Source organism: Callorhinchus milii, unplaced genomic scaffold (assembly GCF_018977255.1).
Source record: "Callorhinchus milii isolate IMCB2004 unplaced genomic scaffold, IMCB_Cmil_1.0 Scaffold3, whole genome shotgun sequence".
NCBI classification, from domain to species: domain Eukaryota; kingdom Metazoa; phylum Chordata; class Chondrichthyes; order Chimaeriformes; family Callorhinchidae; genus Callorhinchus; species Callorhinchus milii.
The window spans coordinates 98339295-98354253 of NW_024704744.1; the positions used below are offsets into that span (position 1 = coordinate 98339295).

General features: G+C 41.6%; 1 protein-coding gene across 1 annotated transcript; it reads right to left on the reverse strand.

Annotated features, from left to right (window-relative positions):
- Positions 1 to 4628: 4628 nt before the first annotated feature.
- On the reverse strand, positions 4629 to 14706 carry LOC103186162 (angel homolog 2 (Drosophila)). The gene is made up of 9 exons (XM_042333601.1): positions 14628 to 14706; positions 12935 to 13392; positions 12345 to 12586; positions 10829 to 10898; positions 9388 to 9812; positions 8380 to 8509; positions 7457 to 7532; positions 5696 to 5832; positions 4629 to 5253 (listed from the first exon to the last, which is right to left on the reverse strand). Exons 2-9 carry the CDS (start codon positions 13383 to 13385, stop codon positions 5108 to 5110), a joined length of 1677 nt encoding a protein of 558 aa, XP_042189535.1. The 5' UTR covers positions 13386 to 13392; positions 14628 to 14706; the 3' UTR covers positions 4629 to 5107.
- Positions 14707 to 14959: the final 253 nt, after the last annotated feature.

Below are 14959 nucleotides of genomic sequence, written 5' to 3' on the forward strand. Positions count from 1 at the left end.
TTTGGGTGAGATGTTAAACTGAGGTCCCATCTGCCTGTTCAGGTGGTTGTTAAAGATTTCATGGCATTTATTCCAAAAGGGAGTTTCTCCAGGTGTCCTGGCCAGCAATCTCCTCCAATAAAATTGATCATTCACTTCCTGGCTGTTTGTGGGATAATGCTGTGTAAATTGGTTGCCACATTCACCTACAAAATAGTCAATACGCTCGAATCTTGAATTCACTTAAATCCTGTGAAGCCCTTTGAGGTGTCTTCCCGATATGAAAGGTGCTATATGAAATGTAAGGATTATTGTTATTATTATATAGTGAAACAGTAAATCCAGGAATAGTCTTTCTAGTCTTTTTCCTAATGCAGGCAATCGGTACATGGTTATAATTTCAAATAAGGATTTTTTAACTTGGGATAAGGGAGGACTGCTTATATTTATTTGCGTTTATAATATAATAATAATCCTTGCATTTGATATAGCGCTTTTCACGTTGGGAGGACGTCCCAAAGCGCTTAAATCTTTTACAAATAATAAACTGATGCGTTACATGTTACTCATTCAATTGGACATGAGATTAGTAGGAGGGATGCAAGAGTATTTTTTTTTGTTGCATATCAAATAGTACAAGATTAGAACTTTGCAAGGTTGTAAAGAAATAGTCCAGTTAGAAAATTAACTCATGCACATAGTATATGGTGCTAAATGCTCGGACCAGTACGTTATGTATTTATTTCTACTTTGGGAATCAGTACTTCATGCATTTATTTCTACTTTGCTCAATTCATGGCAACATTTTAGAAGGAATAACCTTCACTTTCGAGAAAAATGCCATCGAATGTGTGATTTGCGATTCTAATATGGGATAGCGTTAGCCACCAAATAATACAAAGCGGTTTGGATAGAGTAATAAACTTGAGTGAGAAAGAAAGAGATGATAAAAAGAACATTAAAAAGCTTTCCAGGATGAGTAATATTGACCAAATACTCACGTTGTGTATTTCTTTCATGAAAGTTACACTGAGTGAAATACAGTCCGGCACAAAGCTAGGTTTGGTATCTGACCAGCCAATGCTTGGCTTATGCCGATTTCCTGAGGTCCACAGATCCTGGAATCACTGATTTTTTTTCATTTATCCAGGGAATACTCATACTCGTAATGAGCCAATTTACCTAACAATGTACTGTATTTGCATAAACGTATGTAAAATCAGCAAAGGGCATTTAAGAGATAATTGACCTCTAATGGATCATCATTTCAATGGTTATTTCCTCCCAGGATTGAGGAGAAAATTTAATCATCCTTGTATTTGGTCTCGCGCCTTATCATGTAGTTGAGACTTCATAGAATATATTGTAAAGTGGATTGACTGTACACTTTTGTGGGTGAAAATACTGCACTTTTAGCAAAATGATGCTTTTGAAAAGGCATAAGTTAGTACCTGATGTTTTATTAAACTTTGAGAGAATAATAATAATCCTTGCATTTGATACTAGCGCTTTTCATGTCTTCCTGACGTCTCAAAGTGCTTCACAGAATATACTGTAAAGTGAATTGACTGTATAGTTTGTGGGTGAAACACAGCAGCCAATGGCTCACAGCAGCGTCCCCACAAACAGCCGTGGATTGAGTCAGGTTGGGGGTGGGAAGCCATTGATTCTTGCTGGGGTTTGGATCCATGGCTGCCAGCGGTTCACAAGTGCCTCAGCTAAGAAACTATTCTGGGATTGCGGAGGATTGGCGATCTATTTGAATTTTCCTTTCCAGGCTATGGGGGTTTTAGGGCCAATTGTAACTAATTTGACACAAACCAAGAAATGGTGCTGTAAGTTTCTGATGTGTAACGCTCAGTTTTACACTGGTTGCTGCCTTTACCGCCAAAGGTCTTTGCGGCATCTTTCAAAAGTTAGGAAACCGTAACACTGGCAATAATCCCAAAACGAACCTAACAGCACTCCAGCTTCAACAGTAGATTTGCACGAATTGACTGCTGCGTTCACACACAAAACACACAGTATTTTACAGTATATCCTGTGAAGTGCTTTGGGACATCCTCCAGATGTGAAAAGTGCTATACCAAATGCAAGGATTATTATTATTATTAATAAAAGCATTCAAATTAGTTGCATATTCTTATATAGTGAGAACATGCATCCCCTCCCTGATGCATAACTCTCGGTTCCCATGTATCACACGATGTCCTTGTATTTTTAATTGTCCTTTGTACTGAGTTTCTGCCTTTAATTTTTACAATCTTTGGCAGTTGCTCAATTCTGTTGGCATATCTGGGTGAGCCTCAAGCTAGTTCTTCCTTCGAGTGCTGACAGCTTATGATTTAGTATGACAAAGGCACATCAATAGGTTACAATTAAACCAGTCGGAGCACTTTGGGCAGTGCCGCTACTTCTCCAGAAATAGCTTTTAATTATCAGCTGTCCGCTTTGCAAGCCGCTGACTCAGCCTCCATTGGTTGCAGGTTATTCTTAGCAGCGTTTTCTGACAGCTTCCAAACAATTTTCTGAGAAATCGTTGAATTTTATTACATACTTACATACTGGCGGATAAGAGGTCCTCAAAGACCACTTAATAGAATGTTTTTCTTGCGTGACTCGTATTGGATTTCGGCTCCACAGGTTCCTGACAACTCTGCTGCCTCATCCAAATTGACCATTTTTTTTGTGTGTATAGATTCCATAAATTATTTTTTTTAATTGTTTTGTCTGCACTGGGAATATATCTCTCTGATCCTGGTCTGGCTTCATCTTACTGGGATCTAGTTCCATAGGTACCAATAACCCCCCCCCCCCTGAGATCATGGCCACAAAAATATACAGTCAATCCACTTTACAGTATATTCTGTGAAGTGCTTTGACACGTCTCGAAGATGTGATAAGGCACTATATCAAATGCGAGGATTATTATTGTTGTTCATATGCAAGTTTTGCCAGAGTGTTGCCAGGCTGCCTGACTGTAGAGGGCATCAATTTGAGCCTAATTTTTCCTTATCTGGCTGCCACACACGTTCAGAGGGTGCTGAAGGGGAGCCAGGAGAAGGAGCCTGGCTAGATTCCTTCAAAATAACTTGGTCACTTCAATCCATGACTGTTTGTGGGACACTGCTCCGTGTCTTCCGGACGTCTCAAAGCGCTTCACAGAATATGCTGTAAAGTCAATGACTACTTTGTAGGTGAAACACGGCAGCCAATTGTGCACAGCAGCGTCCCACAAACAGTCGTGGATTGAAGTGACCGAATTATTTGTATTTTTTTTGGCCCAATGCTACAGATTATGAAAACTGGTTCAATTCAACAGCTCTTAGTTGTCTCCTCCAGAAAGCTGTGCTCAGAGACACAAAGATAGTGTCTGGTCTCTTTGCCAAGTAAACCTTGCTGGAGGGGCTCGAACAACAGTTTGCACTTCCTCCCACCCAGTTATTCGTCTATAGTATCTCCATGGTTACCATCAGAACAAAAATTAGTTCCAAGGAACAGACTGAACTGAAAATAATTAGCTCTTTAATTAGCTATAGCTTTCTTTTGGTTCTATCAATCTCCCTAGGACCTTTGTTTGTTTTAAATGACTCGCGTGTTATTTTGTACAACACTAGGCTGCCTGAAATCAATAAGACTAGATATCAGCCTTCGTCCCCACCCCTCCACATCATTAATATGTAGGACCCCAGGCCTCACTTTAACCTGTAAAAAGCCCTCAAGAGATATTTCAAACTAGTTTTCCATTTTGAAATCCAATTTATACCAACGAATTTTAGAAGCAGGCTTTAACTCTTATTTGCAATGCAATTTTTTTTAAAAAAAGTTGTACGTTTTGTTTCTTTCTCGTTGAAATAGTCCTTTTATTACAATGTTGTGTTGATGGAGAATCAGTATGACTTTCTTTAAAATGATGAAGTCCTGAAAGAGATAAATAAACCAGGATTTTTAGCGTGAAAGTATCCTGAACGAAATGAGTTATAGACCATGCCAGGGTTACAAAATTCAGCAACAAGACTTTGGGGAGTGGGGGGAGAACTTAAAAAAAATACATGGTGGACTGAATGGAGCAGTTTACATTCAATGGAAGAATGCTGAAAGCTTTTTCAAGAACTGGATTTAAGTGCTCGAAGACAAAACCTCATGTGAAGGGCGCTATATAAGTTTGGTTACTATGGGATTTGCTTCATCTCAACTTCTCTCCCAATCTGCTTCAATCTTTGTATTATCTACACATCAAGAGGTAAGCGATTGTTCAGAATCTTTGCTATCTGCTATAGATTATCAATCGATCTCTGGAATTTTCACGTGTGGATGGGATGCATGGAATTCTGTTTGGTCTGGATACCCTTGGTATGGTGATGGGTGTCTGCGTGTGTCAGACACCCACCCGGCTGACCCCCCAAAAAACTACAGAGTATATATTTTTTTAATAGCCAGCTTGGTTGTTAAATCCTGTTACACTCCCTGCTCCTTTCAAAGCTGTGAGATTTCAGCTCTTTAATGCAGTCAGACAGCTTGATCATCATGTCTTTTGTGACAATTAGATACCAGATGATGTAGTAATTGGCATTTCTGTGGTGAGCTAAATTAGTCATGCAGAAACTGAGTGAATACATGATTAAGACAATCATCCTGCAGTCTTTTCATTAACATCAGAGCAGAATTTCAGATTTTATTTGATTATACTCTTTTCCAAAAGCTATGCTGTAATACAGTACCAAACAATACTGAAATCCTTTGCAGATTAAGAATATATTTATTTAAAACAAAACCTCAGAATGCACTGCACAGTTTAATAAAATACTGGCATTTTCATGAATTTATACACTTTCCCCATTGTACACATCGCTCCTCCCTAAGAATTATCACCAGATAATGTTGGATTTTACAATGCTATACTGTTGTCCTCAACAGAGGTCAGGGTTTAGAAATCATTGCAGATTAGTAAATTCAAAACACACCTTTTCTTCTTTTTGACAATTATTTTAAGAGCATGAAAAACAGTTCCAACAATTTATCAAAAGTTAAAAATGATACACAAACTTTACAATATTTTACTCCACATTTTGGACCAGGTATTGAACGGGTTCATACGTAGGAACACATTCGACAGCTTTGGTTAGCATCAAAGTTTAAGTCTGAACTTTGCCAACAAAGGGAGATGATCGGAAGAGTTGCATTCATTGGGTAAACAATTTACAGTACGTAGATCTTGTTCAGTGAGGAGAGTAAGTCTGCCAAGAAGCTCCAAGCCACCGTGGACAGCTTCCTCTACAGAAACAGACAGACATTAGGGTTACATTACAAGTTACTGTAATTTCTATACTGATCTCATCGTATATGAAAAATATACACCTTAGACTGTACCAAATGTGTGGTGAAATCAGCTAATTTCCTGTTGGATGAGCCAACAGTATTAGAGCTGGAAGGTGTAAAGTACCAGACACCCATTGCACAAAGGTGAGCAGGCGGTCAATACCGTTCACCCTTTGTGAACTGATGACTTGTGCCTGTGTTGACTACAAGCTTTTGGCAGGAAAAGTGTTTGTGCTGCCAAACAGAGCCTCTCATTAAAAGGTCATGATGATTAAAACCAAAGGAGTTAACAGTTTAATTGGTTGTTCAAAACCATATATATATATATTAGTAAGAATTTTAAAAAATCTTAAGACGGTGTTTTATTTACCTGACCGCACAGAGGCGCTGCTATTACCTGTTGAATAGAAGATATAATCCACGGTGATAGCAGATCTGGAGTGACAGGTGGTGACTTCAGCTCTACCGCTCTCTGGTACATAATGGGAATACACTGACGTTAAGTTGAAATTGTGCTGGAGAATGGGTGAAGTCCTGCAAAACCCAACAGAATCTTATTTTATTACTGGCTCTCAAATATTTCCCAATCACTTTCCTATTGGAAGCGACAGTAACCTGTTAATTTGTTAATACTTCCAGTAACCATGTTAATTTGGTAATAGTTATAATCCATCCTACGGATGAGACGTTAAACCGAGGTTCCGTCCGCCTGCCTGTTCTGGTAGGCGTTAAAGATCCCATGCCCCTTTTCTAAAAGAGAAGGGAGTTTCTTCTGGTATCCTGGTCAACAACCTCCCAAACAAAAATTAGTCATTCACTTTGTGGCACGTTGCTAAGTGCAATTTTGCTGCCAAATTCGCCTACAAATATACAGTCACTTTACAATAATCCTTTTGAAGTGCTTTGGGATGTCCTCCCGACATGAAAGGCGCTACACCAAATACAAGTATTATTATAATACAAGGGAGGACAGAAAAAGAACATAAACAGCTGATGACATATTTAGCTCACATAGTTGGCATAGTCCACTTTAGCGGTCATGACACTTTAGTGAATGTTATCATTTCTACCAAAAAAATCTGAAAAGCAACTAAAGTGAAAAAATAACGTGAACCAGTAATTAATTAGGCAAGTAATATTCTTTACATATCAGGCGAAACTGGTTTGTTCCAATACAAGAAGCACACAGCCATAAAATAAAGCTTTCATTTTGGAGTTCATAACTGCCCAGGAAAGAACCTGCGATTTAAAAAATAAACTGCAAATTTTAGATCACAAGTAGCCACAATAAATAATTTCTCAGGCTTGAGATTTTTCTTAAAGTTCAGCTCAAATGTATTATTTTTTAGATTACATTCTAGGAAGCAAGAGCTGATCTTTCTAAACCTATAATTAAAACAGTTTATTTCTGGAGGACAGCTGAGACCTTAATTATCCATTTATTATTTACTTCCTTAAATGTAAAAGTAAATAAGTAAAAGGCAATGTGGAAATGCCATTTGCTTCTAACTCTTATAGTGCAATATAAAATCTGCTAAAACACACTTGTTCTTTTTAAGGTTTCAAAATGTATGTCCAAAGGTTCGAGAGAAATTCACGAACTGTGAGTCCAGTTCTTTCTAGTCTGCTCCAACAATATGCCTTAAACCCAAACTAAGATAATTAGCTTGTACATCTGGACAATATTTCCATTTCCCTTATATGCCACCATAATAGCATCTGAACGAGATATGCAATGTATTGCAAAGTTATATGTAATTTTGTGCAAGGCCACTCTCCAGTGGGAGGTGGGTTGAGACACAAATGGCTGAGCGGTGTCTTGAGGTCTGAATGTTCTGAGTCTGCTCATTCATTCGCTCGCTAGAGGACGACAAAATGAGAACCAGGCATGGGAAGAGAACCCCACAAGAGTAGTAACAGCTCCAAGGAGACATGAAATGGCATCTCTACAGTAAATGCAGATCTATAAAGCTGAATAAATCTTGGAAGTGTAAACATATTCTCAACCTGCAAACTACATCCTATCTTATACGCCAGTCATAACTGGACAAATACTACTAGACATTCCGGTGCTTCAGATTCTGTTGTGTTAAGTGGGAGGAGAAAGTTTATTTTTCCCATTCATTTTGTCTGAATTTTTAATGAAAAGCTAACTTACATTTTAACTACAGATGTCTTCTCATTGCTGGCATCCTTTGATACTTCTGAACTGTCCACAGCCTTCAAAGGACGGTCTTTAAAAATATCATATTTACCATTTCATTTTTATAAAATAAATATTTTAAAAATACATAATGAAGTCAGTGTAAAACATGGCGCAGGAACAACAGTGAATGACTAGACTGACAACTCTCACACCAGAATTTGAATTCCTATCAAATTATTCCGATGGAGATATAGCAACAGCATCATCTGGATTGCTGGGAGGGAAAGGAAGGGTAAATGATCACGATTGTGGGCATTAGAAAAAAATACAACATTGAAGCAAGTCATCCATGCCTTTGCTGTTCAACAAGTCAGCCCTAACCTCCGAAGCTGGTGTGTTAGCTCATTGGTAGCATTCTCGCCTCGGAGTCAGAATGCTGTGGGCTCAAATCCCCCGTGGGTCTTGACCTCATAGTCCATCCTGAGCTGACTCTCCAATGCAGCCCTGGGGGGGGGGGGGGCGGTGTTAAACTGAGGTCCCGTCTACGTGTTCATGTGGATGTTAAAGATCCCATGGCAATATTCTAAAAGAGAGTTTTGCCCGGTGTCAGAGACAACAATTCCCCCAAATAAAATTGGCCGCTCCTTTTGTGGCGGTTTGTGTGCTGCCACATATGCCTATAAATATGCAGTCACTCGATTTCACAGTAAATCCTGTGAAGCACTTTGAGACATCCTCCTGACAGAATAAGAATAATAATCCTTGCATTTGATACCGTGCCTTATCACGTCTTCCAGACCTCTCAAAGCGCTTCACAGAATATATTGTAAAATGAATTAATGTGGGCGAAACGAGAAGAGCAAAATCTTAAACACTCATTTCAGTGTTCTTCACATGGTAGTGGGTTGATATAATGAACATATTTCAGGACATACCCGAACCTTCATTTATGTGCTGATAATTTAATGCTTCATATTGACATGCTGAAGAAATTCCGAGATTTTCAGGCCAAAGAGGCTTTGATAAAAGCCTTTGACCTCTGGAGCTCTCCTCCTGACCGGATACCTGTACGTACAATCACAAGTTACAAAACATACCCCCAAATCTTTGCAACAATCCTACACATCTCTGACGGTTCACTTGTCCCGAGTAGTAAACATGGGAGTCACAATATTTGCAAATAAAGTGAGATTTTTTTTCCTCCGCATAGTTGGCATGGACAGCGATGGAAATATAAAATTGTAAATGTGTTTGCTGGCAAGATGCTGGCATGCAATTGCCAATTTAAAGTAATTACCAAATCAAACATAAAAGGTTTTAAAAACCATGGACATTTTAAACAATGCGCAGTTTATATAATAGATGTAATTAAATGGTCATACAAATGCAATTTTTTTTTACTGATGGATTTTGCTTCCAATTCTGTCCCACCCACACGGTGAGCAGGGTGGTTTTCTTCCTGGGATAGACTGTAAAGTGCTCGGGAGGGTGGGGGAGGAAGAGAGAGATGAGAACTAAGTCACCAGAAGAAAAATGCCAAACAATATCCTAAAGAATTGGAACTTTGCTAATAAAACATTCAGGAATGAGCAATCAAATGTTATTTGTTATAAATTTTATATAATTTTTTTTCTTTGGCTCCTAGATATGTAATGGTCACCAATTGGATTTTCCGATTCAAAAGCAAACCATCCCTCCGAGACCTCAGCACCATTGAAACATGAGGCACATGAGGCTCAGAATCAACAAAAGAGGTGTACAAAATATTTCTACTACTACATGTTTTTTCTTTGGGGGGGTGGTGGCTGTCAGATTTCTTTTGTGGATCATAAGTGGTAAATTCAACTTTAAAGATTGGTTTGGATACCCTTACTCAAGGTGATGTGTTTCTACCTGTGTCAATACACCCGGCCGGCCCCCCCAAAAAAATACATCGACTGTACCTTTCCAATTGGCAATCCATCATAGAGTAGCTTCCCGTCCCTGATAAAGTTGTACAGAGGAGAACTGGGAACAGAGTTTAAGTCTCCACAGAAGACGATTGGGCAATATTCACCCTTCCCACTGGAAGCCGCTTTGCCAATCTCGGCCATGAGTATTGCTAGTTGAGCCAGCTTAATGTCTCCTCTCCGAGGATTATATAAGAGGTGAGTATTTGCCACACAGATATTTGGAGCAGCACCACCTGATGAAAGAGCTGGTCGCAGCAATAGCACAAGTCCGACGTTGTCTCGGTCTAACAACGGGATCCGAGGCCGGTAAAACTCCACTGGAATAGCAGAGAGTAGTGAAAACTTAGAACGTTTAAAGCAGATAGCACAGCCATCCCTCTTGTCTCCTGTTCGCATTTTGTATTCACAATGGTAACCTGAAATATAAACCAAGGGGAAAAGTGCTTATTCAGCATTTATAAAGAAAATGACAGGGAGAATAGCGCGGCGGATAAAACCAGGGATTTGCTCGTTCAAAACCTGCCCTGTGCTGAGTTTATTGGTCTCAGCTGGTGCCTCATGGGAAAGCTAAATTAGCTCTGACATTCCCAGGGTAAGGAAGGGGGATACAGGCAGAGTCCTAGCCCCCGGCCTCTCTGCTGCCCCTTCTATCAGCTGTGTACATGTATAGAATCATACAGCACAGAAGGAGGCCATTTGGCCCATCGTGTCTGCCAGCTCTTTGAAAAGAATAAAGCAGATGAAAGAGTAAAGCTCCCCATGGCATTAAGACAACGTCTCTAAATTCAGACACAGAAAAATACCTAACGGTCCTAATTCTGACTAATTTTCCCAACATAGACCCAAAAAGCTGTTAAAAGCCCATCAAGCATTAATATCCGATGTGTTGAAATGGAGAATGCTTCTGTGCTATTGCAAACTATGTTTAAATGTCCCTCCACTAAGGGAATTTATAAGGGGTCAGAGGTATTTATGTCCTTTCTCAAGATCAGGTTCTCAAGATCAGGTAGAGTCCTGTAGCTCAATGGTTAGAACACTTGCCTCGCAAGCGAGACTCCACACGTCTCTGTTTATCTAGCAGTAAGTAGGAACCCGGTTGTTAGTGAATTGGCGGATTGCTTTTCCGGGGTTAATAGTCCTTTTAAAAAAAATAATAAATTGGTCACTCAATCCATGACTGTTTGTGGGACGCTGCTGTGCGCAATTGGCTGCCGTGTTTCGCCCACAGAATATGCAGTCAATTCACTTTACAGTATATTTTGTGAAGCGCTTTGAGATGTCTCGAAGACGTGATAAAGCACTATATAATATCAAATGCAAGGATTATTATTCTAATTATACAAAGTTTAAAAAGAAAAATACTGCTGAATGCACAGCAACATCTAGTGGTGAAAGTACGCAAAGCTTTCCGATGCTATAACACGTAGCTTACCCAGTGCTTCCAGCTTTGGCTTCAGCTGTTTCTTGTAGTGGTTGCTCTGAACTTCTTGTAGACACAATATCTAGGAAGAGACCAATCAACGTAAACGACAGTCATCCATACTACATATATCAGACTGCGCTCCTAACAAGTGATTACAGCACAAGGTGGTCCCAAGACCGTAAAATTAGACCCTGATTTAAAACGCTGCCCACCCCCATTCCCAAATGGCTGCTGGTCCCACTTCTGAGTTGCCAGATGGCTGCTGGTATAGTTGGCAGCTTTCCTGCCCAGGAAGTTTGTGCAAAATATGTACGTCGTCCAGTAGTAACTGCAGGTCAACACCTATAAACACTTGTGTTATAAACAAACTCACACCCTAGCAGGTGCTTTCTAATGGGGTTCCCCTGCATCTCTCCAAAAGAACTTAAAAATTGAAAGAGACTACGATTGCTTCCCATTAAAATAAAACTGATGCTTTAAGATGATTTAAACCTATAATGGTTCTATCAAGTGCAATACTTATCCCTTCAGAATACAAATTTAACAGGCAAAAAGGCATCCAAATAAATGCATTATGACTATTAGAATTGTTTTTTTCTCCAAAGCATTCAGGCTTGAAAAAACATTTCTTTGTTAAGCAGTTCCTGCTTTTACACTGTTGCAAGGAAACAGCTTTACTGCCTCAGCTCCACTATTCTATTACATGTGGAGAGCAGTTTTGTACGTGTATATTTAAATGAATACTCTGCAAACAAGCTTTCACATGTTAGATGATTGCCTTTGACAAAGGGAGCCATTATAAAGGGGCATAGTCTTAAAATCAGAACTAAACCGAGGTCAGGAAGCATCCTTCACACTGGGGATGTACAGATGTGGAATTTTCTGCTCAGTTAGCTGTAGAAGTGGAATCAATGGGAGGTTTAAAAGAGAAATAGACAGGTACTTGGGTATCAGAGGCATTGAGAAGTATGGCCAAAGGGCAGGGCATTTAGATTAAAAGGTCTGTCAAGATCTAATAAACTGGTGCAATAAACTTGATGGGCTCCAGTTCTCAAATGTTCCTATAAGGAACTAAGTTCGCACAAAGCTGAAGATGAAGCTAATGTCAAAACATTGTAGAAATGATTTAGGGTACAGGACATTCACACAGCTATAATGTTAGTTATTTCAATAAAGCACAATAGCTACATTGAAATCAAGAACAACATGAAGACTTTACACAGCTAAATATTTCACAACACTTGGTGAGGTATACATAGGGTTCCAAAGCTGATGAGATTAGAAGCAAGCATCATAAGAAAAACCCAAATAGGAGAAACAACCAAGTTGACTTGAACCCTTGCTAGACCTGAAACATCAAGGCCAAGTGTCCCATTGCTACCCGAGCTGAGATTGACGAGGTTAGCATATACCAAGGACCAAGCCAGAGACATTAATGTGCATTTCACTGCCACATCTCAGGAGTACATTCAGCCACTGAACTATCAGGAAATCCAGACGTACCCTTAAATTGTATATTACTTACATCTGCATCCAACTGTTTCAGTTCCTGGAAGATGTTGGAAAACCGGAATTCCCACTGCAACAAAGGCCAACTGCAATGTCTGTACAAGTGATTATTATCCTCTAACAGGTCCTGAGCCAGAATGTTGTAGGACATCAACGAGAAGTCGAATTGTGTTCTACTTGCAGCTCTTTTGGAATTTCTCTTTTGGCCGCTCTTTTTCTGTGCCGTTAAAGCTTCCCATCGTCTATTTAGCAGTTCGACTGGAAGAGATTGAAATTAAGAGAAATATGTGTGTGTGTGTATATATATACATATATTTTTTACAGCCAAATTCCTCCTCGCCAAGAGGAGGAAATTTCTCTTTTTTATATAAAAAAAAGCCTTCTATTCTCAAGGACTCAGTTTCACCTTCTAGACCGATCTTGTTCAGTCTCCTTCTCTCCCCCCCACAACCCACCTCCTCTATTTCCTTCCTCCAGCCCAGACAGCTGTTTAAAGCGCTTTGAGATATCATCCCGATATTACAATATAAACCAGCGATTAAATTCAGCGGGAGACATTCTATAACAAAATCTGTCAATGGGATTAAAAACTCAAAAGTGTTTTACCTTTCTTACTTATGGTCCCTTGACCTTTTAATTCTCCGGAGACGCACAGATTTCCCAATCCCTTGCCGTGAGAAGCAACGCAATCCGTTTGCTCCTGCCCGGCTTCCGTTGGCGGCGGCTCGTCATTTACTCGCTCGCACTTCCTGCGTTTTGCTTGAGGTTCGTTACCGTTCGGCTTGAAGGGATAGCCAGGCGAACCGAAGGTAGACGACTGATTCATCGAATAGGGATTGAAGGCCGTGCGGACAGGTCCGGGCCCTGTCCACAAGCCGCCACAAAGCGTTGAGGGTGTCCTCCAACAGAACTGACTCCGAACAATGGACGGATTCAGCATCTGAAAACACGGCGGCCACTGAGGATGAAGAAAGCCGGCGTTCCTGAAAAAGATTTGAGGCACCTCTGAGCGTACAACGCTGCTCCTGCCCAGATACTGCAGAGGACGGGTGAGCATAGGATGGCTGGAAAACAAACAAGTTAATTACTGGACACTTGGCGGGGACAAATTTTCCGCGTGAACCAAACGTGGAATTGTCGACTCCTCCAAAACACAACCCCCTCAAAAAAACCAAGTAGTACCAATAAAGTAATTAATAATAATAATAATAATTGCTCTCGACCACAGCGCTTTTTCACGTCTTCTCGACGCCTCAAAGCGCTTCACAGAATAGACTGAAAAGTGAATTGACCGTATATATTTGTGGGCGAATAAATTAATACGAATAATAATAATAAGTAACTTTGAAAAGTAAAGCAGAATAATAAGATCCTCCAGATCCCCAAAAGAAACAGCGCTTCCTCTCTCTCTCTCTCTCTCTCGTCAGAAAAATTCATTAACGACCCAAAACAATATCACCGCGACAGGAAGATGTCGGAATGAATATTCGGAATATATTCAGACTCGTAAGTTCCCGTCCGGAGCAGCTTCGATGTGTGTGTTTTTGGTAATGAAAGAAAAACAGACGTCAGTGTCAGGATTTCCCTGATATGTGGAAGTTTCTTTCTTCTTTTAAGTCAAACAAAGTTTAAAACACCAGCAACACCTGTTCCTCTATATCACGTACAACAACACCCCCAGACACCCCCCCCCCCCCCCACACACACCACACACACCCCACTACACACACCCCCACACACACACCCTCCCCACTACACACACACCCCCACACACACACCCTCCCCACTACACACACACCCCCACACACACACCCTCCCCACTACACACACCCCCCCCACACACACACCCCCACACACACACCCCCACACACACACACACACCCCAGACACACCCCCACACACCCCCCACTACACACACACCCCCCCCCACACACACACACACACCCCCACACACACACACACACACACACTCCAGACACCCCCCCACACACACACACACCCCCACTACACACACACCCCCACACACACAACCACACACACCCCCCCCACACACACACACACCCGCCCACACACACACACACCCACACACACACACACCCCCCCAGACACCCCCCCCACACACACACCCCAATATACACACACACCCCTCCACACACATCGACCCACCCCCACTACACACACCCCTCCACACACACCCACACACACACATCGACCCACCCCCACACCCTCCCTCCTTCTCCCACCCCTCAGGCCATTCCGGGGCTGCCGCGCCCCCCTGGTCAGGCCGCTGTGTGTTTACCTGACGGCCGCGCAGTGTGGTGCGGCGCTCCCCGGCCAGGCCCAGCCCCAGCCCGGGGTCAGCTCCGAGCCTCCACCCGAGGCCCAGCCGCCGCTCCCGCGCCCGCTCAGCATGCTGGGAGTTGTAGTCAGGTGGCTTCCGGTCCCCGGGAACTACAGCAGGAGCCGCGCCTGCGCACAGCGACCACCCCTCGCCACGCCCCCCCCTTTCGCAGAGCTGCGCCTGCGCACAGCGACCACCGCCCCGCCCCTCATTCACTCTCCTCCTGCAGAGCCACGAGGGGGCGGGGCAGCAAATGATACATGTTACCCCCCACACACATACCCCCCCAC

Excerpts from the sequence above, each read along its gene's own strand:
- LOC103186162 (XM_042333601.1), bottom strand. The coding sequence starts at position 13,385 with ATGCTCACCCGTCCTCTGCAGTATCTGGGCAGGAGCAGCGTTGTACGC. Across the intron at positions 12,587-12,934 it reads AGGGACCATAAGTAAGAAAG|TCGAACTGCTAAATAGACGA; the intron begins GTAAAACACTTT and ends AATCTCTTCCAG. Across the intron at positions 5,254-5,695 it reads TTATATCTTCTATTCAACAG|AGGAAGCTGTCCACGGTGGC; the intron begins GTAATAGCAGCG and ends CTGTTTCTGTAG.